General features: G+C 34.0%; 1 protein-coding gene across 2 annotated transcripts; it reads left to right on the top strand.

Moving 5' to 3' along the window:
* Positions 1-3,185: 3,185 nt before the first annotated feature.
* LOC117339271 (bridging integrator 3-like) lies at positions 3,186-22,648 on the top strand. 2 transcript variants are annotated; one of them, XM_033900774.1, is made up of 11 exons: positions 3,186-3,311; positions 4,918-4,969; positions 5,614-5,654; positions 6,015-6,076; positions 7,288-7,424; positions 8,411-8,451; positions 9,298-9,358; positions 9,887-9,967; positions 10,609-10,620; positions 19,123-19,257; positions 19,703-22,648. In XM_033900774.1, exons 1-11 carry the CDS (start codon positions 3,301-3,303, stop codon positions 19,859-19,861), a joined length of 792 nt encoding a protein of 263 aa, XP_033756665.1. In that variant the 5' UTR covers positions 3,186-3,300; the 3' UTR covers positions 19,862-22,648. The 2 variants fall into 2 exon arrangements, with proteins under 2 accessions (XP_033756665.1, XP_033756666.1); XM_033900775.1 differs by lacking the exon at positions 10,609-10,620.
* The last annotated feature ends 3,620 nt before the right edge of the window (positions 22,649-26,268 follow it).

Genomic DNA, 26,268 nt, shown 5'->3' with positions numbered 1-26,268 from the left:
GATTGACATATCAGATGGGAAGGTGAGAACACCCATGGGTCAGTCCGGAAGTAGAACACACTTTTGACCTCCTGTAACTTGTCGGTGGTCAAACGATTTGTCGGGGCGGTATAGGTGTCCCAGAGTTGCATGACCGGGGAAACCTGGGTTCAAGATCACATATGTAATACTACTGCTGTTGATGTAAATACAGGCCATTTTACCATTCATATCGGTCATCTAATTAATTTAATTGCTAGTTTTCGTCTCACCGACTGTAGTCAGTGTTCTGTTGGCATAATGCATAATTTTGGTGAGCTATATTAGAAGTTTCCGGAAACCAAACAATGAAATGCTTCATTTGTACTTTTAAATCGTATAATATCGGTCAATTCCGTCATGACTCGGAATCAAATCCGATCCTAAACGGAATTGGTCGAACAATTCCCCTTACGTAATTTTGAAAAGTATATGTTATACCATGCAGGATAGTACAAAATGGAACCTTAAGTTTTATAATCCGATTAATTAATACATAAACCCTCCGTCTAGGTGTCGTCAATTATGGTAGGAGGCAAACGTGTAGAAATGACTAAAGAATAAATGAATTTCAAAATAAACATTAAAATGCCGACAAGAAGACATTGTATTAGAGAAAATCCATACAGTAAATAACTTGTTACATTTTATGTTGGATATTTTTTTCGAAAACCAATGCCACTATTCATTAAACATTTTAACGTGGCATACAGGTTCACGTAAAACGTCGGGGACTAAAACTCCACCAGCAGGGCTTACCGCCCAGAAATAACGAAGTATTGTGAAAAAGATAAAGAATTAATTCGAATATTAAATACGACTACAGTATCCAGGTGTTTGGTCCTTCTTGAGCACGTCAGTGATTTGAGGGGTCAAAAAGGTAAACAGTTCTATGTCTGAATCATTTCACCCGAGTCGCGGTATGGTGGGTATGACACTCACCCCGGAGTGACATGCCACTAGTTAAGGTAAGAAAACCTTAATAAATCACACTTTTGACCCTCACTTTGACGGTGGTCGGACAGGCTTGCGGAATTGGACCGGGATTCTATAAATATGACACGCTGGAGGGGATTGATGTGACAAACGTGGATAACGTTATCGCTTCCGAAAACCTGTCAATACCAAACATCGTCTAATATATACATTGTGAACCAAAACAAAAATGTTTATTATATTTCAACACGACTCCTCCATTTTCTCTTCTATGCATACACCTTTTTTCTAGGTTTTTCATATATTAACATCATTTTGTATAGACCCAAGTCGCTAATGTCTTCTGTATGAACACTTTCCTAATTTAAAATCCTGATTTATGCTACCCCAAAACTGTTTACCTGACGTCAAACGTTGTTATACTCTGATTTTATTTTGTTTCCGAACGTATGTATCTCACAGCTCGAATGAGGTAATGTTCAATATGTTAATATGCATGCGACGTTAAATAAATAACGTTTTAGTTAGAATCCATGGGCTTTTCCTGAAATAAAAACAAAAGCAAAAAAGAAAAAAAAACCAACAACATGAAATTGGATTAAATGTATTAAATTGCCATATATAAAAGGGCTAACTAATGAATGGAAATACAGACAGCTTTTTTGTCCTTCTTGAACTGTTCAGCTGTGGTTTACAAATGAACACGAAAGCCTCGAGAGATTAACAAGATACGATGATGACACAACTAAGACTAATCTCTAGAGAGTTTGCAAAACGTATGCTGTATTGTATTAGAAATACCGTAAAATGAAAATAGAAAGCAAACACACATCTTTATTTACCCTGATGCCAAGCCATATTTAACGATAATTTTAGACCGGGCATCCTATGATGAATCCTGTGGACCTTCCGACATTGTTTTTTTTAATTTTTCTTCTGGTAAAAATATAGGTTTGGTTAATTACGTCAGGTTTGGTTAATTACGTGTGAAACTCCATAGAATTATTATCCATTTCTTACCAAAGAAGAAATAAAAACTTATCGTGTTTTAGTATTCTATTTGATTCCTACTGCCGTTTATTGGACACGAATTTGCCTCGTTTGTATTGGATTATTTTACTTCACGAGAATCCTTATAAAGTACGTTTCAACGCTGTATCTACCAGATAACCAACCAAGGATTTGTGGACACGTTTATTTAATACAATTCTCAGCATCATCGGATTACATTTCAACCGTGCTTCAGTTGAATAAAGATTTTGAAGAAGTCCAAACAGATTTTTATCAATATTGAATATCATCTCCGTAAAAAGGGATTCCTCTATTGGAAAATGACTTTTTCGTTATTCACACTACCATAAAAGACTGCTTTTATCCTCTTAAACTGAAAACTGGAATATGTTTCATAAAAACTTTGATGGCAAGATCGTTCAGTGGGCTATTAGCATAGCAATTTATGGGAAGATGTTGTATCCCCTAGCCGTCTGCTCCCTGTCCATGGAATTGAACTTATCGATCGAAATTCCTAACATACATTTAAATCCTTGTCAAGTCCTTCATTTTCCTTAATATTTATTTTAAATTAGGCAACGTCCTTATTGTTTCCTTCCAAACAACCATAAAACAACAACAATTTCACTTAGTTACCATTTAATAAATTGCGCGTACCAATATAAAAAACACATCTTCAATCGCAACGAAAGCCATGTTATCAAAAATGATAATTACCCTACATATTGAAACAGTATAAGACATGAACAGACACAAAATAAATAAAGATAAATAAAACTCGAAAAATAAAGCTTAGATTTGAAAGGTATTTGAATATATTTAATTAAAAAATGAATGTAAAGGACAAGTTTGGACAATGTCGCACAGTCCGAGTGTTTGAAGTGTTGGGGATAACCCTTCCAGCGAAGTCTGATCTTACTGTTTCCACTTATGTATTCAAAATGAAATAGGTTTTAGAGCGTGAAACACTGTAAAAACAAATAGTTTGCAGTTGCAGAAAATAATTGTTTGGAAATAAATAAAGAAAACAACTTGACATTCTTGTTCAAATAGACAGTGCAACCTAATTTAAAAGCTGGTTCTAAAAAAGGCGTGTTTCCTCGTGAAACAGCAGGTCTTATGAAGGTTCCTGTACTTTTGGTACTCTTGTGTGTTCGGAATAGAACGCAATCAAAATGTGTGTACCTAATCGAACGAAACGGTCTGAATCAGATAGATGTTTGCAGAAGACGTTTTGTTATAAATATCGCTCCAACGTTGATTCTGTCACACACCACAGATTTTTGTTGACATTTTCATCTTGTTCATTGAGCGTCATGAAGTCATTTGCACTTCATGATGAGTTGGTATGTATATGAAATACACATCAGTCAATTTCATCGTCCATTTTATCCCAGTCCAATATCCAAGGAAGTCCAAACGTTTTATGCTTTCCAATGTCAATAAGGTTCGAAACATCCCCGGCGGTCTGTAAACACTGTAAACTCAGAATACACGAATACAAAAGTATTTTCAAACACAGGACATACTGTTCAAAGGGAAAGTTTTTGATGAAAGCACACACAATTGCCACAAATTTGGTATTTCTGAAAACATAATAACATTGTTTAACTATGTTATATAGGCCTAGGTATTGGTAAGTAGAAATTTACTTCCTGTGCCGTTATGCGTAACGAAAGAATAAACTAGTGCACTACATTTAAACTACAGCTAAATTAGTAGTGCACTACACCCTAAGAGCTGATGAACAACAAAACCCCCATACAGGTACAAAACCCCCATACAATTCAATTCAATTCATTTATTACTGTAAACCTTACGGTTTATCAGTAGTGCATATATATACAGTGCAGACATTACAAATAACATACAATACAAATAAAAAGTACATTGTAACTCACAAGCACACACAAACCACACATACACGATCGCTTCGCTAGTGTAGAGAGCGTGCTATTACATTAAACAATTAAACAGCATTTAACCGTCTTTTTGAACCGATAGAAATATATTTGCCTAAATTACATAAATCTTTATTATTTTCCGTCGTTAAAAGTTGTATAAATTTGGCCATACTAGGTTTTTTATGGTAATATAGTTTGATAAAATGCTTTCTAATATCTATAAAATGATTACATTTGATGATAAAATGATACTCGTCCTCAATGTCACCACTGTCACAATATGTACAAATTCTATTATTTCTTTCAATATTTCTATATCTTCCAGATTCTATATACAACTTATGCGATGATAATCTAATTTTTGCGATTTCCTTTATAGTTTGTTGGCCAATGGGTTTTGTTAAGTACTGCTTAAGATGGAAATTTCCACAAATATATTTGTACAAAGAACACTTAGACGATGAATTTATTAACTCCATACAATGTTGTTGAAAATTATCACGTATTCTAGATTTAATAATACTTAATATATTCGTTTCATTACCGCTGGGTTCAATCTCCCATAAGTATCCTAAACCTAATCTAAATAATTCATTTCTTATACTATCGGTCTACTCACTGCCTCTTTGAATCATTTCTTCATAACACGCTTTCAAAATACAATTGTGTGAAGATTTAAGTTTAAGCCAATATTTAAAAATTTTAAATTTTCAAATTATTTGTTAAGGTAGTCTTCCAAGTTCTTGATATATCATTACATTTGGAGTACTTCTCTTAACCCTTAAAATTCTCTTACAAAACCCTAAATGTACAGGTACCCAAGGCATGCTTTCATGCTTCGATTCACTACTGTCGAAATGACTGTAAAGTCATGTGCATGCTTGTGGCTATATATTATGTCAACAGTTTGAAAAAAATATTAAATAATACAATCTGTAAATTGAACTTTCAATTGTCATTGCTCATGTTTGGTGATTAACGAGATAATAACTTGTTATTCTTTATTCAATGGTTACTACAATAATTATTATTTGACATTTTTTTGTAGGAATCCGTTTAGCCGCCATTCTGCACCGAAGAAGAATGTGGTATCAAGAAGTGTATGTATATTTACAAGTGAATGGATTAGGTTTCACTTTCAGGCTCAATAATCAGAAAATTAAAACCAATTAAAGATTATAATTGGTTTTCTAGATTAATCACATAATTGCCCTTTTGTAGAAAATTTATGTACATCTAAGTACAATATTACACGTCTTAGTCTTACTCCAACAATATTAGAGGATAAAACGGAGAGAAACAGTCAGAAACTTATGACAGGTGGCATGCATGTAACCTCTAGCTTCCCATGGCGGATTTACACTAAGGAGAATGTCAAATTTTCATAGTCAGATGGTCATATGAAGCAACTAATCTATGTTTAATTGCTTAACGGTTTCATGTTGTTACCTCAATTTCATGAAACCATGATCATTAAATCCACAAAAATAGCTTTCAAAGACACACAATCACGATTATTGACATTTCCAGACTTCATTCCTTAACAACTCAGATTGAAAATGTTGTTATAGGGATATTCTGGGTCTCTGAGTACGGAAGAATATATGAACATGCTTGTGAAAACTGATAAAATTGTCAAATAATGGAATTTTCGATGACGAAAGATCAACTGGTAGTTTACATGTAATGATGTATTTGAAGGGAAGTACCTTTTTGTATCATATTTGTTCTTGAATTATTGTAGGCTGAGAGAGAATTGGAGAAGGAGGTCAAGAAAGCTGAAAGGTAACATTGCATGAATCGAATAAAAATACTTAGTGTTTATCTTAACGAAAACTTTACCATTTCAGTAAATAACATTTTAGTACATTAACAATCTAATTAGGATTAGACTTGCAATTTTAATTTCTCTACAATATTCTACAATACTACTGTATTGTATAGGAGCGGAAATTAAAAGTCTAATTTTAATAAGATTGAGTACATTTACATACATGTACAGTCCAAACATCCACGTGTAGACAGGTTTTGCATTTTTCAATGTTTTCATACTGTAACTTTAAAGGTAATTTTTTGATTAATGTCAATTTGAACATTGATCTTTGTATTATATATATATAAAATGCTATATCTATATTTTTCCAGATTAGAAGAAACCAGTAGGAAACTCTATAAAGACACAAAGAGATGGATGGAATCAAACCAAGGTTAGAAATCTAATAGATTATATTTAAAGAGGATTGGAAACTTGCTATTTCTTCTAGTATTAAATTCATAGCGTGTTATATTTATGGAAGATTAGAAACTTGCTATTTCTTCCTAGTATTAAATTCATAGCGTGATAAGAATTTGTCGAGTCCCTTTAATTGATCAAAATTTAACTGAGAGATCACCCACCTGCGATCATTGACTTCCTTACTAAATTGGTTGATCCTGACTTTGGTGTGTAAACAAACTAATCACTGTTTATACTGAAACACTACAGATGTTTGCATGATGGTAAACTTCACTGTGGTTGGAGGAGTGTTGAATCTGTAAAACTCTGTGAACTTGCCTGATTTATTTAGAAAAAAAAAATACATACCATGATGTCTTAAATATATTCATTAAAAAAATTTTTTTTTTGTATTGAAATAAAGTTTAAAGTTGGGATGCACAAATTATACAGGTAGAGATGTTTTCAAGGGTTTTTATTCATTAAAAAAAATGCATACCATAATGTCTTTAATATATAAGTATTTTACATACCGGTATATATAACATTTTACTGGATAATATTAATATATAAGTATTTTACATACCGGTATATATAACACTTTACTGGATAATATTAATATATAAGTATTTTACATACCAGTATATATAACACTTTACTGGATAATATTAATATATAAGTATTTTACATACCGGTATATATAACATTTTACTGGATAATATTAATATATAAGTATTTTACATACCGGTATATATAACATTTTACTGGATAATAGACTGGTTGCTTTTCTCCCGGGTATTCAAAGAGGCCGCAGTGGCCGAGTGGTTAAGGTGTCCCGACACTTTAACACTAGCCCTCCACCTCTGGGTTCCGAGTTTGAAACCTACGTGGGACAGTTTCAGGGTACTGACCGTAGGCCGGTGGTTTTTCTCTGGGTACTCCAGCTTTCCTCAACCTCCAAATTCTGGCATGTCCTTAAATGACCCTGGCTGTTAATAGGACGTTAAAAAAAAAACCAAACTACCTTCCAAAACCTGGCACATCTTTAAATGACCTTGGCTGTCAAAAGGATGTTAAACATAATAAACCAACCATGTAAATTAAGAAGCAACGGGAAAGAATGTACAATTTGAAATTAGAGCTCTTCTTTGTTGGAGAGACAGAAGCCCTAACTGTCATTAAACACTAAATGTCATTATTAAGGTATGATGGGCAGTGAACACAAGATAACACAGAACTTATTGACCAGCCAACTTTGTCAGACCGAGCCTCAACTTTGTGCTCAGATCGCGGACTGGGACCACTCTCTGGAAAAACAGGAACTCTACATGAAGGAGTTGGTATGTCTGAAGTTATCCCCCTTCAACTTATCTCCCCTTTAACTTCTCTTGAGCATACTAGTATTTATCCTCTAATAAACCCCTACCCGATTGTTAAATCTCAGCTTGGGAAGGGCTGATTTAAGAACATGTATTATAAGATTGATGATTCTGTGAAAATGAAGAAGAGGATTTATTTGTGGATTAATATATAATATATATGATTTTGTACAGTTAATTCTATTGATATGTAATTGATGTTTGTATTGAATTTTATTTATTTCAATTATCTCCACAAATTAAATTTTTAATTCCATTGATCTTGATTTGGTCCGCTTGTTATCCCATTGAATGTAATTTCTGATGTGATACCCAGGGATCATTTTGGAGGGGGCCATGGGGCCATAGGCCCACAGTTTTCCTAAATGACCTACAAGATTCAGAAAAATCCTATAAATGGCCCATAAATTATATTACAGATAGTTCTTTTTCTTGAAATTGACCCATCCATTTGGTAGCCCAAAATACTCCCTGGATACCAGTAGGATTAACTAGTGTTAAGATAATTGGTATCACATTATCTTATCGTAATAAGGTTATTGAGTGATAGTTCAGTCGGTTCGAGCACTAGCCATGTAACCTAAGGTGAAGATCCGAGGTGCATGGTTTGACACTCCCTACCCCGTGTAAGTTGGTGTTTCTCGGTACACTGAGAAATGAGCCCGTCTGAGCTTTTGTGGTTGTGTCCTTTGGTAAGACAGTTTCCTGCAAATTCTGTGGACGACATGTGACGGGTCTCCTGTATGTTGTTTAGTGAGGTAGTCACCAACTACTACAAGGAGACCCCTCCTCAAAATGCTCCTGCCTGTTCACGGGACAATAAACCCAGCAAATGTACAAACAAAAAATGTAGTACCGCAGGCTCTTTCTATGGGTAATTGTCTGTTTTAAAGGGAACAGAATCTTCCTTTGATATTTGATAAATTATTTATTATCATATCTTTCAGAATACCACCGTCCAGAAAGCTGTATTAGAACCCATGAAAAAGTGAGTACTTAAACAAGCATTTAATCAATATTAAACATTTTCAAAACATACATAAATTACTGACCAACATAAAATTGCAAATTTTCTCCCACATATATATATACAATGTATACAGTATATATATGTTGAACTATGACCCGTATCGTTCTTCACCTATATCTATTTTCGCTTATACAAAAAAATGTGTGATATACATGTAGTAGAGAATAAGAAGTTGAACGAGCCACCGAACCTGAAAAATAAATGGTTAAAACAAGGTGAAATCAGGAGGTGCGCTTGAAACTTCAAAATGTTGGGGTTTCTCTACAACATCCACCTTACGTTAAACCACTGATACTGCCAAAACTGGATGTATATGTACATTCGCATAATATTTTCCAGAATTTCAGCAAGCAACTAGAAAATGACCCCTGTACGCAACCCATACAATGTACATGCACAGCACATGCTCTTACGAGACCAATATAATTGTACCAAACCGATACGACAAATAGTTCTGGCTATATATTCTTGGAACTGCATGAATATACTACTACATGTATATGTGTCAAAGTTTTGTATATGTAAATTATACATCATTAGAGTGTATTCAACATACAGCTGTTAATAGTTTATATATCTGGCAATAAGCCTGGACAGCCGTCATATGATATCTGATTTAAGTTACGGAGATAGCCTTATTACATGATACTGAAATCAAAATTATATACATTGGTAATTAATTACTATGAACAAAAATTTGGGCTTATTACTAGTTTTTGACTTATTGATGAAAAGCATCTCCCTGCTATGGACAAAGAATTGATTGATATTATCACTTCACCAATTACGTTTTCTTTATCGCAGATTTAACAGTATATTTCCCAGCATTCAAACTGCAGTGAAGAAAAGGGAGCAGAGCCTTCAGGTATATATAGATATATAATTGAGATCTATATGTGATATATGTACAGTAAAACTTTATTAAGACAAACAAGCTTGATACAAATCTTCTGCGTATTGCCAAGTAAAGAAAATTCTCCAAAGTGGCTCATCCAATTAAATATATTTAAAAACCCTATAATGAATTTCAAATTTAATCTCTGGTCCCTTGGCATTCATCGTAAACAAGTTTAACTGTTAATGTCTTTGAACATTTTTGGTATATTAATAGATGTAATATGAGTTTCATGTATTATGGAATTTATTGAATGAGTTTCAGAATTAAAAAGAAAAAAATAAATAAGTTGGATAATTTCATAACTTAAATGAAACTTTGAGAAACATGCTTACATATGCATTTTCAATATTGTGCAGTGCATAGCCTTAGATACATTATACTATTAACATCTAAATCCATTTACATTTACCATTTTTCCATTTTCCATTTTATTTTCCATTTACATATAAATCATGTTAAAGTTGTTTTATCATTGTCTGTGTCAATTTATTTCAGGAGTACAATAGATGTCAAGCCAGACTAGAAAAGCATCAAGGCCGTGAAAGAACTGGACAAAATGTCGTGAAACTGGATGCAGTAAGTAATTTTGTGACAGTTTCCTTATCCATTTATTTTTTTTCATTAAATAGCTTTTTCTTGTTTGACAAAACAGTCTAAAATCATGCTGTAATTTTGTTTTTAACTCTATTTTTCAAATCATTCATGCTCTTTATATTTAATTCCATCATGATTGTATTTACAATTAATTATATCACCAGAAAACATTTTACACACTTAAAGCGTTTATTTAACATTTTTGAATTTTTTTTGTTTTCTTTATTTTGTTTTTTTCTGAAATTAAATATACACATCTTAGGTGCTAGATTTTGAGTTCATGCTAATGCTCTGCCAGTGGTATATGTATTTTTTGCTAACGTTTATGATGTTGTTATATAACTTGTGCCAAATCCTTTTGAATTATCTTCTTTGCCAAACCAAGCTATTCAAACTACCAAGGTAAAGTGATAAATGGCTTAATATGGGGAGACAACTTGAGCATATTTATCAGAAATGCCTGATCTTATGCCGAGCATATTTATCAGAAATGCCGATCTTATGCCGAGCATATTTATTAGAAATGCTGATCTGATGCCGAGCATATTTATCAGAAATGCCGATCTGATGCCGAGCATATTTATCAGAAATGCCGATCTGATGCCAAGATTTTACAATTTCAGGTCCTTAGTAAGGTAGAGAAGACTGTTTCAATTTCATTTTGAACTTTGCATTTTGAATGCTTTACATGCATTGAAAACATAAGCTGTGATCTTAAAATAATATGCAAAAAGTTCTGTGATTTTCAGTGCTAAATTTTTTGGAACTTTTCATTTGATTGTGTCCATTAATATAAAAATAATGGAGTTTCAAAAAGGAAGAGCAACAATTTTGAGTATAAATTGCAGTGAATTTATGAAAAATGTATGTTCAAAAACGAAGAGCTTAAAATTTTGGAATGAATTTTAATGGATTCTTTTTTTATGAATAATGTATGTACAATGAAAGTCCTAACAGAACTTTACAGACCACAGCTTCAGTTTTTATGTCCATGTTGCTATCAAATCTAAGAGAGATAATGTAGGCCTTATAAATGCATGTAAATGTCCTTATCACTCAAATTTGCATTTGCTTGTTATGATCATGGTAAATTTTTGAAGTTTCATCATTTCTAGTTGCAGTTAGTTGGTATTTTCTGTTTGTTGATTTTCTATTTTATATATGCTTGCTATTATCATGGTAATTTATTGAAGTTTCTAATATTTTCTAATATTTATGTCTGTATGACTTTCGATATTTCCTCTGTATCTTGTTTAGATTCTCACAATAGTTCAGATATCTACTAACAGCTTATTATACTTCTGATACTTACTGATAATAAATTCTCTATGTGGAAAACATCATGTGAACTATGACATACAGACTATATATACTGAAACGAAAAAGAAACGCAACATGGAAAATTGTGATTAATTTTGTATTAAATATACATATCTGTATAAAAATCGCGGAAATAAACATGCACCCTGCCTAACACCCATACCAATCTTCAAAATCACCCAAGTGTGACTAGAGACCTATGCACTTCCGGCGCGGTAAAAACATCAAAAACCGTGCCTGTACAAACATATGCGTTCTTTTTTCATTCAAACCAGTATCAATTCATCACTAACATTGAGCCACATCATCGCCAATACTTTTGCAAACAATAATTCCTTTTACAATTATGCCACGGTTATCAAAGGCAGAGACCTATATACTAGGGATTCGCAACAAGCTCATTGGCTTACCAAACGTCACCGCCGAGCGGAAGTTCGGGTGATTTATCCCAGAGTGCATTGCTGCTCCTAATGTTTAGACGCCATATTGAAAGTACGCCTGACACACGGTCAGCTTTATCACAGCTCATAGAAGACTATTGTCCGATAACAAATCACGGGAATCAAACGTAAGTGCAATTTTTTTTATGTAAACTTGTGTTTCAAACGTATTCCGTCGTACTTTATGTTCGGAAGACTGCACATGTGACCGTTCAACTTCTTTTCACGGCGATTACCGCGCTGGTTAGCTTATGTCGGGCCGCTTATGTCTGGTGATAAGGACAGTGCTACATGGTTTCAGTTTAACTCCTTTTTTATTTATTGACCAATTTCAAAATGGTTTTCAAATAATTCTTGCTCGATAGTTACTCTATCGCGTTTAGTCAAATTTGTTGTGTAATTCATTGTGAATATTTAGTAATTGCCCAGTGAAAATAAGTAAAAACAAATTATGGTTATACTGTGAATGGCTGGTGTTAAGGACAGTGCTACATGGTTTCAGTTTAACTCCTTTTTTATTTATTGACCAATTTCAAAATGGTTTTCAAATAATTCTTGCTCGATAGTTACTCTATCGCGTTTAGTCAAATTTGTTGTGTAATTCATTGTGAATATTTAGTTATTGCCCAGTGAAAATTAGTAAAAAAAACAAGAGAAAAAGATGGCTGGTATACTATCGTCTATTTTATTTTTAACTGGAAGCTTAAGGTGTATATAATTTAAACTATCCATTAATTATATTCAATTCAACTTTAATATCATATTAATGATTAGATTAGTGATTTAATAGCTATAATCTGTAGAATTTTATATAGTATAACCATGACTTCTGTTAACATTGATCTCATGAATAATAAAGCCATTATTGAAAGAAATGCATTAATTGAAACTAATTGAAAAAAACATAAATCAGTCTAATGTAAATTAAATTAAATATTATACTTTTTGTAAATTATTTAGTGTTTCAAAACAGATATTTGATACAGAATTGCAGGGATTGATCGAGGAATGAGTGTGTTGGAATATAATAGCTATGATATCTTTTGCACATAGCAAAACATTAAATACTGTGGTATATATTTTATTGTATTGTGTGGGAAATTAATAAAATCAAAATGTTATATATTTTTTCCCCATTATGACCGATATATATACCCCCCCCCCCCCCCCCCAACCTTTGGGGCATTGATCACACCTCACCTTTGATAAAAACATTTACACCTAGTCATGGGGCATCTCCTAATAAACTCAAAGGGGGTCCATTCAGAATATATGTAGAGTATATACCTGTATGTACCTGTACTTCTGGGTCTACAGAAAAAAATATTGTCATGGTGATCACCTGGGCTCCCCCACTCCATCCAAACCATAAGGACATTGGCCACACCTTTATTACCTTTGAGATATACATCAATCAACAGGTGTGTCTCATTGTCAACACCTGTCCTGAGGCTGGCCATGTCCATCTCCCCAAAATACTAGAGTTCACTAAAGGCATGCTGTGCAGTATACAATCTAAATATTTACCTGTACTCTGGAAGACAAAAATCCCTCAGGTGTGTCCTCATTCCCTAATTAAACTTAAATGAGTCCATTCATATTTAGATATATATGTTTTTAGGTTAATTTTGAATTTACGAATCTGTTTAATCAACATTTGGGGTATATGAATTTACTGCAGGGTATTTGAAATTTGAATGTTTCAAATTTAAATCTTATAGAAGCTTCTCTGCCTATTCTATACCATAATGTATCAATACTTATTAAACTTGATTTTTTTTTCAGAATGCCAAAGAAGAAAAGATCTACCATTGGTACATGACCTAAGTACTATCAAAGTTTTCAATACTAAATAATAAAATATTATCAATCATCAAACATGACAGTGTTTTTTTGTTTTTTTTTTTCATTTTACTTAAGACTTTTGCTATAGCATTTGTCTAATAAACAAGAAATATCTCTAAAAAAAGATAAAAGGCATAGTTTTAATGCTGGTTTTTATACTGTAAAACTGCTGGTGAAATAAATCAACGAATCACTGGTCTAGTGGTGGGTGCAGATGAGCTCTATAAGGCCTATAGGTATACAAGATATATAACATTAAACAACTACAGATGTGTACAGGAGAGTGTTACATACATGTACATGAAAACTGTTCAATATAAAATTATCTACACTAATAAATTTTGTCTTTTGCAAGCCAAATATAGATATTACATGTAACCTAAATTTGACAACTCTCTAACATTATTAACAGATAATAGTTGGATTAATTTAAAAACAGAATGTCTTTTGTAGTAATATTGTTTTATACATTTTACCCTCAGACCTGTATATAATGGACATATCAAAAAAAAATGAAACTCGCCCTCGATGTCACCCAAATCACAATTGTTACAGGTTCTATTTCTTTGGGTAATATTATTATGTCTACCTATTTCTATATTTAATTTGTGTGAGGATGCTCCACATACATTTATATTTAGTTTCTATAGGTTTAAAACTGTACACAGTGGCTATCTATCAGATATCGATATATAATCTACCTTTCGAAGAACTAGATATCTGTTAACATGTTTTGTTTTGTAACATCGGTCAATCTCTGCTCAATGCTTTTAAAAACATAGTCTACTGGTGAATTAGAATAAAACATGTACTCAATACCTAAAGCGGCTAATTCATTCTTAATGTCACATATCCACACGTCATTCTCATTTACCATTTCATCAAGACATGTTTTCAATACCAGATTATCCGACTGTTTCACCAATATTTGAACACTCTTAATTTTCTCATAATAGTTAATGGTAATCTACCCAATTCACAGTAAACAGTCATTGCAAGTTGATTTAGGCACCTTATTAAGTTAAGTATTTTTTTTTACAGAATTTCTAATGTACGCTTTCGACATCTGGTGCTTTATGAAATCCCCATATTTCCGATGCATAAGCGTAAAATACTATTTACATACGAATCAAAAATAAAACAATAAGTTTCTACATTCAAGCAATGATTTCTAAGATAAGTTGTCAGAGGAAATAAAGCTTTTCTGCCTTGTTCTGCATAATGTTTTTTGTGTTTTGTAAAACTTCCCATTGTCGTTGAACAGCTACCCAATAATTTAAAACTGTCAACAATTTCTATATTGTCATTATTATTCATTATTATATTTCCATGGCTCATTATTTTTTATTTGTCCACAATTTCTAAACACCATGATTTTAGTTATATCAACATTGACCTCCAGATTCCATTTTATGGTATATGCATATACAGAATCCAACATAATTTGTAAATCTTCTGGGCAGTTAACAAATATAACCAAACATAATTTGTAAATCTTCTGGGCAGTTAACAAATAAAGCCATGTCGTCGGTATGTATACATTAGCAAGAAAAGATTAAGCATCTGTAATTCAATACTCGGACAGTTGTCATTAATAAAGTGGATTTAGATACAAAGAAAATAACACAGGTGATTATATTTCCCCTTGTAAGAGTCCGGTATAATTAGGGAAGCACTGACTGAAGTCAGTATCACTATCGAAAATATAAGAATCGTCGTCAGTATATTTCTCTATAACATCTCAATTTAGATCATCGTCTAATGGCAGAAAATCGGACGACATTTTCCATGTGTTTCTATATGAATCTTTAACGGGAAAATGGTGCTTTTTTCGGTTAGACACTACTTAAATATCGTTGTTCACATCTTCCGATATACATTACAGTGCATAGGTATAACTATCGCCAGTGTGAAGTTATCTCGGCCAAACGCGGTGACACATGTGCACAGACAGTCGTCGCCATCTCTTTGCACGGCACATGTCACTAATATAAACAACTCCGATATCCACCTATTGCGCAGCCGCAGCGCTTGGTCTCGCTAGATCTCGTGCTAAATATACCTCCGGTTATGAGAACAATAGGTGAGGTCGTGACTATGCGAGAAAAGCGGTTGTTGCGAGTCCCTAGTATATAGGTCTCTGTCAAAGGTTGATAGAGGACGTGCTATAGCGATGCTTCTGGCAGGGAACACGCAACTTCACGTCGCTCGACAATTCAGAGTTCACAAATCGACTATTAGTCGATTAGTTTCACGTCTTAACGCAACAGGAAGAGTCGATGACCAGCCGAGATCAGGACGTCCACGCGTAACGTCGCGACGTCAAGACCGGGTTCTTAGGTTGGCACACCTGCGTAACAGGAGATTAACGGCCGCTGAAACGGCAAGGAATACGATTGGTAATCATAACCGTCGAATTCATCCCCAAACAGTGATCAACAGACTGCGTGAGGCTAATTTGCGTGCAAGGCGACAGTACGTTGGTTTACCACTAACACCGCAACGTCGAGCACGTCGTATGCAATGGGCAACGGCACATATGCCCAGACGTTTTCCTATGAGACGTTGGAGGTCTATGCTCTTCACCGATGAATCTCGATTCACGTTATTTCGAGCAGATGGCCGTCAACGTGTGTACCGGCGTCGAGGCGAACGTTTTGCTGACGCCTGTGTTTTGGAACACGACCGATTTGGGGGTGGATCAGTTATGGTTTGGGCGGGAATCTCCCATGGTTTGAAGACGCCTTTGGTGATAGTCAATGGGAATTTAACGGCCGTACGCTATCGGGATGAGATCCTTAGGCCCCATGTTGTGCCGTTTGTTAGGCAGCATCATCTAACCTTTCAGCAAGATAACGCGAGACCACACGTTGCAAGAGTCTGTAGAGACTTTCTTGCGACACAGAACATTGTTCCTATAGATTGGCCTCCATATAGCCCCGACCTGTCCCCAATCGAGCATTTGTGGGATGAATTAGACAGAAGAATTCGAAATCGCCGTAACCCCCCAAATACCCTCCCTCAGTTAGCAAATGCACTCGTCCAAGAATGGAATAACATTCCAATACGGAAAGTCAATGCCCTGATGAACTCAATGCAACAAAGAATTAGAGATGTGATAACTGTTCGAGGAGGACACACACGATATTAGGGCACGGTTTCAAAACTGCTGCCATTTCAACTTGGATTCACGTAGGGTACTACCAATCATGACCTTCTAGCAAAGTGACCTGTTCTTAAAAATCTCTAAACATTTAAAGGATGTTACATCAATATTCAATATTAACTATTACATATGAAATTTAAACATAATGCTCACAAGTATTATTTTATTAAACCTACAATTTGAAGTTGCGTTTCTTTTTCGTTTCAGTATATAACCTGGATATTTCTGCAATTATGGCAAAACACTCCCATTTAAGTTATATTTTAGAAACTGTCTTAGTTTGGGATCTACCGCTCAATATCATGCATTGCTGTCAACACTTTTCTTTAACTTTCACTTTGATCTTTATAGAAGTAATTGTAAAACTATTGTAATGTAAGGTTCATTCTCTGATATAGGGCCCTGATTAAGACAAAATCCTGTCATTCCTACAAAACAATTAGTTGACTGTCCCTTATTGGGCCTTACACCACTGGCCCCTGGGGTCCCAGACCCACTGAAAATGATTTCTCGTAGCCCAAGGATGGTGTCCTTCGAACTAGATGAGCTAAAAATGTAAAACAAATTACTCATTATTTATGAAAACTATATATTATGCATTTATAAATGAAGTGATGAAATCGCATGTGTCATAATTCTTGTACATTTCTTACATATGTTATGTGTCATTTTCGGAGATATTGATGTAATGTTCTGAACGGTTCATTATACAAACAAAAGTAGGGCGCATTATGGCTGTGAATAATTAGCTGTTTTGTAGAATTTCTCCTTCCTGGTTTATGGTCTTTGGAAAATATTTTCAGGGAAATCATGCAACAGAAACTTTAAACTTAAGAGTTTGTTCGTTTACGATATTAAGACGGACCTGGTGATTTTATATCATTTTAAGACAAGCCTTGACAAATACATTTAAGGCCTGTATAATCATCTGCAGGTCTGTAAAAAAAAATTGGGTGAAACAGTTTGTCTGCATAAACGAACAGGCCCATGATTTCTTCTGTATTAAATTTTGGAGTTATCCCCCCTTAATCCCATTTCTACTAGAGTATGGAATGCTAAATTAATCTATTACTAGCTTTAGTAGATTAGGTTAGGATGGAAATATGTTGAGGGGATTTATAAAAACACTACAATTAGTGGTTGAGATGGATGTCAAAGCTTGGTGATACTAATTGTTAACGTCATATTCATATTAATCCATCAACTTAGTTATTAATTAATTAAGTGTTAATTATTTAGCAATGATAATCTCTTATCATCAAAGTTTCATTCTAAAGTTGTAAAATACATTCCTCATCATCATTTGTCACTTCATTAGAAATTTTAATTTCTTTCCTACAGTATATTTTACATGTATGTGTTACCATAATCATGTATCTAGCAATAAGCTGATGCCAGGTGATCATAAGCCCACCCTAATGAATTGCTGACCATAGAATTGTCAGTCATGTTTATTGTCCTATACCTGTAATAAGCCCACCCCGTAACTTTTAGTCATATATCATGCATTGGCCCCCTGGGCTTATTACAGGATGTATATAGTACTGTATTACACAGAGACTGAAAATCTATAAATATGTAAGGTGAGTGATACAGGCCCATTAGGCCTCTTGCTTTATGATCATGTTAATAACTGTATTGTAAGTCAACAGGAGACCATTGAAAATGACTTTGATACTTAGTTCTTTGTCAGTCTGTCCATGACACCCTCCTTGCAATCTAATTAAAATATAGATGGTCATTCTCACTACGTTACATGACTATCTAATGATATCGCATATGGGGTCACGTCAGGATGACCTTTTGGATTAACCAATCAAATAACTAGTTACAGAATCTTGGAAGTGAATTTTGTATGTACGAAAAAACATGACTAGAGTGCATCATCTGTCAATTTGTTTCAAGTCATTTCGTCCCAACGAAGCATATAGCTATATACATGTCGTGCCAAAATGCTTAGCTCCAAATGCATGATGTGACGAATGGGTTATATCAATGACATCGAAAAAATGACAATTCAACCTGAAAGTGAAATATTGAGATAACAAAGGTCATCCTGACGTGACCCCTTATGCGATGTTGTTAGATGTTCATGTAATGTAGTGAGAATGACCATCTATTTAATTAGATTGCCCTACTTGTAATCACTCTATACTGCACCAACAAATTTTGGTAAAACTTCAATTGTGTGATAGCATTGGACAGACCTCTAAAAAATGTGCCTCTTACCAGGAATATTGATGTTGAACCCCAATAGTCAAGCCCCAGCAAGCCTTAATGCTCAGTTTCTCAATATAGAGTAAATATATTATGAATTGTACATGTAATGCCGATGGTATATTCACTGAAGGTCGTTACCATTGTAGAGTCAAAAGGCCTTGCGAAATGCCAGGGAGGATTTTGAGACGCAGAACAGTAATCTGACCGAGGATCTTCCTAAGATGATCGAAGGCCGAGTGGATTATTTTCAGCCAAGCTTGGAAGCTCTCATCAAAGCGCAGGTATTTGTCATCATTGACTGTGATTGTAACGTTGTTGTCCAATGACTATGATAGAACGTTTACTGATCTATAAGATATTAAATGGGATTTTCTTGGTCCCGAGTCAGAATGAAATACAAAAATTCACTTCTTGGCATTCTTAATCTGATTTACAATCTAGCAATTTTGTAAGGGAAGTAATTTATATAAACTTTCAGCTTGAATCTCAATCCTCATAGAGTTTGTGTTATAAAAGTGTGCAAGTGTGAAAATAATGGAGAAATTAAAAATAATGTTTAAACTGATTTTATATCCAACACAGGTTTTTGTTTTTTTTTCGAAAGAATATGTTTTTATAGGGCACAACTCTTGTAAAATGTAAAATAAGTTCTTATTAATTAACATTTTCAATAATTATTATTTTCTAATTAATTTCCTTTGATATGCATCCATTGGTATTTTTCAGGTCGCTTACAATTCTGAAGTTTATCGTATGAGTACTGAACTGTCGGACCAGTTATCATCGCAGAGTTCAAGTGGAACGTGTACAAAAGAGGAGAGGGTGAATAAAATTCAACAGGGCCTGGCCAATATAAAGGCCCTCTCCATAACGCTGGACGAGTGATACAGGATAATAGATACACAGGGTGGTCGAATTACACGAAGTAGGAAATCAACGCGGGACGAATTATACAGGATTATTGACACACATGGTGGTCGAATTACATGAAGTAGGAAATCAACGCGGGACGAATTATACAGGATTATATATACACAGGGTGGTCGAATTACACGAAGTAGGAAATCAAAAGTATTTTTTGAGTTCTGTACGCTTAACATATTATATTTATTCACCATCAAATTATATTGGAAAGATTGTTAAATTAGCGGTTAGATGTTTATTTGGAAGAAAAAAGAGAACTTTGTATATTAATTAATATCTGTGTACAATGTAGAGAAGAAAAGGTGGGAGAGAGGAGAGAATGATGGAGAAAGTGTGAAGAGAGAATGAAGAGAAGAGAAAAAGGAGAGATAAAGGAGACAGAGATTAAGAGAGATTTAGAGAGAGATTCAGAGAGAGCGAGAAAGAAAGAGAGATTTAGATATTTAGTGAGAGATTCAGAGAGAGCAAGAGAGAAAGAGAAATTTAGATATTTAGTTAGATTCAGAGAGAGAGGAAGAGAAAGAAAGATTTAGAGAGAGAGAGAGAAAGAGATTTAGAGAGAGAGAAAAAGAGAGATTTAGGGATAGATGAGGATAGATGTGGATTTTCACAGATTAAGTATACCAGGGTAATTGTAGCAAATGCTTTTAATGGTTAGGATGGATATACTTGTAACATATAACAATTATTAATGTCTGATATACTCAAATATTCTGCTGATCATATATTATCTTATTATTCCACAGAGGTTGTAGTAAGCACCTCAGATTAACAGTAACACAAATCTGCTTATTTAAGTGTGGTACATATAATTTAAAGCTGTTGAATTTCACATGGGCTCATATTTCGCTGTTTTTCGCCACTCAGACCTATTCGTGGGCATAACATTTCGCGCAAATGCGCCTTGTATACATTTTGCATTAAAACACTTCTAAATCTTTATTTACAATTTTTATATATATAAGTATTCACTTGATTTTTAATTCCGCTTTATATTTAATGAATGCAAATACATTATGTATAGCAGAATTAAACCAGCCACGAAATTTACCAATACACAGTATGTTATTTGAAGAATTGCGTTTGCGTCATAATAAATTACAAAGCTGGACTAAATTCATCTTAAAAACAAATGAATGTTTATTTCAAAGACACAATTAAGACTGAGAAGGTTGTTATTATGAGACATTGTATGTAAATGCGATAAAAGAATTCTTTTTGTTGAGATTATGTGTATCAGGTTTACGAGGATCAAGAGAGTGAACGGTGTTACCAATATTTAAGGTGTTATTGAGATTTGTTTTGTATAAAATCCTATATGCTGTGATCAATGTTGCTGATACCATTCCAATAATTATATATATATATATAGGGCTGCATATTGTTGCTTGATACTCGAATACATACATCTATTATTGCTGTTTGTAAATTTTAATATATGTGTATATGGCATTTTGTTTTTTTCGTGTTTTTTTTTTTTTTTTTTTCATGTCTGTAGAATTGGTACCAATCTGCAGGAATCTGACAGCACATTTCATCGATCTGCTCCATGTTTTATAGAATTGTTGATCTTTATTGATCATATTCAATATATCTATAAATGTTGGTTGCCCGGAATCTGACACCACATTTCATCAATCTGTAGTAATTTCACTCCATATTTTAAAGAAATGTTGATCTTTATTGATCATATTCAATATATATCTATAAATCTGACACCACATTTCATCAGCTTTATATATATATATCTATACCTATATAATATATAACCTTGCTTTACATTTCAGTATCATTAATAATATAAATCTACAAAACCTTGTGAGATGGTGCTGAAGATAAAAACAAAATATATGTATAGAACTATGCCATATTGGTGATTTAAAATTATCTGTAGAGTCTGCCTCAGACTATCGGTAATGTAAAACGTATTTGCGTCAGGCCTCAAATTTTAGGGCTTTCCCAAAAATACTGTTCCAAAAGAATGAAAACTGAAAAAACAATGAATTTGTTAATTAAGAATACTCAGTGAATCAACGAAAATAACAACTTTTGAAAATAAATGACTTTTTAGCATGTTTTTCATTTAATATTATAAAGAAAAACAGGATGAAAAACAATTGTCTTTTTTGTTAGCCAAGTAATAATTGGGTAGGTACGTCATATATATTGTTAAAAATTAAATTTGCTTTAGGTAAAAGATCAAAACGGTTTTGATATATGTTGTATTATGTAGATAGGAGTTTAAATGGTTGTTTAAGTTGTATTGAATTTTAAAACCTTTTTTTTTTTGTGTGCATGGTTGTTAGGAAATTTAATTATGATTGTAGGAATTTACTTACAACTTCATTTTTTGTATCCTGTGCTGAGCTTCCTATCAGTAAAAATTATAGTCCAGATTTTATACAGCTGCCGAATATTAATCTTATGAAAGAAATTGTAGTGAAGTGCAAGATGTTGATTTCAACTTGTCAGTCTGTCCAGTATAGTTTCAGGACAATTGAGTTGCAGAGCAGGCAAAATTCAAAGCGCATATTATGAATAATTATTTCACAGTTCAAATTATATGACTGTGAAACCAAGACACAACTAAACGTTTTGCTGTTTTAATTTAATGTGCCTGTATTTTGTTGACGTGCCAAGAGCACAATTAACTGACGTATTTTTTTTCACTATTTACTGTATATTTTTATGTATTTAATTATATACATAATGTACTAATGAACTGCCAATAAAATAGTACAGAACATTTTATTTTTTTTTTATTTTCTCAGCTAAGTTTTACGATAAATGCGACAGGGATGTTATCTATAAACAAATACAAAATGCCATTGAGTTTAAGGTATTTATTTTCAGCCCAATTGGCTGTGAAATTTATTAGTCCGCCACTGGTGAAACCAGGGTGACTAATTTTTTCCTTCCTGTCCGTCTTGTATGTATAAAAGACCAGTAAGTTTGTCGACACACTAACGGCTTCATTCCTTGAGGGATTTCTTTTTTTTTTTTTAATGAGATTTCACACAATATAAAGGACGTCCATCGTCCGTCCGTCTGTCCGGCGTCAACTTTTTCATTTAAACAACTTCTTCTCAATAACCAAGAGGCCCAGGAACTTCATATTGGGCCTGTAGCATACTGGGATGAAGGGCTACCAAGTTTGTTCAAATAATTGACCTTGACCTTCATTCAAGGTCACATTTGTCAAATAGGCTATAATCTTCAAACGACTTCTTCCCAATAACCAAGAGGCCCAGGGACTTGATATTGGGCCTGTAGCATGCTGGGGTGAAGGGCTACAAAGTTTGTTCAAATAAATGACCTTGACCTTCATTCAAGGTCACGTGGGTCAAATAAGCTATAATCTTCAAACGACTTCTTTTCAATAACCAAGAGGCCCAGAGACTTGATATTAGGCCTGGAGCATGCTGGGGTGAAGGGCTACCAAGGTTGTTCAAATTAATTACCTTGACCTTCATTCAAGGTCACATGGGTCAAATAGGCTATAATCTTCAAACGACTTCTTCTCAATAACCAAGAAGCCTAGGGACTTGATATTGGGCCTGTAGCATCCGTGGGTGAAGGGCTACCAAGTTTGTTCAAATAAATGACCTTGACCTTTATAAAAGGTCACATGGGTCAAATAGGCTATAATCTTCAAACGACTTTTCAATAACCAAGAAGCCCAGGGACTTTATATTGGGCCTGTCTGTAGCATGCTGGGGTGTAGGGCTACCAAGTTTGTTCAAATGAATGACATTGACCTACATTCAAGGTCACAGGGGTGAAATATTTTTAAATCTTGGGATAGCCAAGAGTCACCAAGACCCATTATTAGGCCAATAGTATGCTGGAATGAAGGACTAGAAAATTTATTGACATAATAAACCCAGCTTACTCTGATATTTGAATAAATTTGTTATCAGCATAGTATTTGTAGAAATGTCCTCAATCAACTGCAAATTTGCTGTAAAGCCAGGTGAGCGATACAGGCCCATTGGGCCTCTTGTTAGAAAATCCTTGTCGGCACTCTAGTGACTTCATTCCTTGAGGGATTTTGATCAAACTTCACAAATTATAAAGGACCATGATATATTGGACAAGTTCGAGTTTCGGGATTGTTGTGTCAGCCGTCCTTAAATGACCTTAGCTGTTAATAGGACGTTAAACAAAATAAACCAAACCAAGCATTGTTGTATCAAGGTCAAGGTCATTGCTACTATTTTTAAAAAATCCTTCTCATTGCTGCTGCACCTTCATTCGTTGAAGGATTTTTATCAAACTTCAGACACCAAGGGACATATCATGGACAAGTTTCAGTTCCATGGTTGTCTAATCAAGGTCACTGTTACTATTTTTAGAAAATCATTGTCAGCACTATAGAGGTTTCCTTTCTTGAGAGATTTAAATTACATTTCAGAGAGTTGTAAAGGCACATATAATAGCTTGAACAATGTCGAGTTTCAGGTCAAGGTTACCCTTACTATTTTTAGAAAATGTTTTTATTTTGTATAATTCCTCTCTCACAACACTAACATTAGAATTTCTTGTATTTTATTTCAATATTATATTGAAATCAGTTACAAGCTAATTGTATACTTTTCATATTCCCAAATAAAAACCAAAAATATCATCATCTTTATACATTACTGTGCAATAGCTAGCTGGCTAGTACAGGAAAACGCAGTAGTGAAACAAAGGGAAATAACTCAGCCTCTAGAAAAGCATTAGAGCTTTGGTGCTGGTATTTAGACGAATCCCATGAGTGTAAAATGCCTGCATAGTTCATTAGTTACCTTTTCTGAATTGCAGTGACCTTTCAAGGTCAAGGGGTGAATTGTGACATAAAGTTTTTAGAATCTTCTACCGTTGGGAGAATACCCAGGTCAACATTAATGGCCAGATGGTTCCCTGTGCAGTGTTTAAAAATTCTCTCATGTAATTGACCTTGACCTTTCAAGGTCGTTGTGAACAAAGAATGTGTGCATGGTTTGAATATGTTTTTAACTTTTTAAAAACATCTAGGAAGTCCAGGGTAACAGTATTTGGCAAGCAAGTAGTATGCCCTGTGAACAGCCAAGGTCATTAATGTTGAGGCAGGGTCTACTTGTAGTATAGTTGAATGACTACCTCACTGAACATATGGGAGGCCTGTTGCATGCCATCCAGAGCAATTTGGGTAAAGTGTCTTGCCAAAGGACATATAACCATTACAGCACAGACCGTTCTCTTGAACCAGGCACCTTGGATCTTCACCCAAGGTTACGTGGCAGACACTCTAACCGACCGAGCTATCACGGCCCCTTCTAATTCAAAGGTAACAAAAGTCCAACCACATGTATATTCCAAACTACTCCATTATGAATATTCTCTGATTCTGAAAGACCCATTGTAACAGTATTTGGCCAGCAAGCACCATGGATGGAGAGCTAAAAACAAATGTAATTAAAATTATAAGTTCAATTTAACTCTGGCTATAAAGGAATCTTGTACAAATCACCTTTTTCATTTCAACAAATTTTATTGTTTTAAAAAAAAACAATTGGATTGAACATCAGGCTTAAGCCTATTTTAAGTTCTCTCTGTATTATAATAATATTAACAAAATAAAAACATCCGGTATTAATAGCATACAATGTAGAGTAATATATAGTATTACACACACACACACACACACTCGCACTCGCACATGTTATACATGTATATGTACAGGGGAAAGAAATTCAAATACTCTATGTATATAAACAGTGGGTTTTCTATTACTATTATGATTAGAATTTATAGATTTGTTTGATATTGCAATGTTATCTGCATGGATGGGAGGCAGGTGCCTAGTCAAACCAAGAGTTTCCGACAAAAATGTCCATGAGGTGCTTACACCCAGTAGTCATCCACTCATGGCTGAATACACACCTGCCCCCCCAGCCCAGGCAGACACTATGCACATATATGTGTTTTTAACTTTTTCTTTCCAGCTTAGAATAATTACGGTAATTATAAACTCAGAGTATTAAATGGTTTAGTATTACTCATCCAAAACAGGGTCACCTACACAGATTCTTGCGCAAAACTGCACAGACATGAACAAAATTTTTTAAGATGTTCATAATATCTCATCAACTAATGTCTATACAAGGATAAATGACAAATAAATTTTTACTAAGATCTTAATTTGATAAAAAATATACATGTACTAATGAACCACTAATTCCTAAGTTACACTGGTTTAGGCTGACCTTTACCCTTAGGACCAACTAATAGACATATAATAGACTTCCAGTACTAAAGACTTGAGTCAGACCCCGACTTTTGACTTAATGACTAATGTAATAGTCTATTTGTGTTTTTAATATATCTAATTACATTATCAAAGA

This window comes from Pecten maximus, chromosome 12, assembly GCF_902652985.1.
Source record: "Pecten maximus chromosome 12, xPecMax1.1, whole genome shotgun sequence".
NCBI lineage: Eukaryota > Metazoa > Mollusca > Bivalvia > Pectinida > Pectinidae > Pecten > Pecten maximus.
This window is presented reverse-complemented; position numbering and strand designations above follow the sequence as displayed.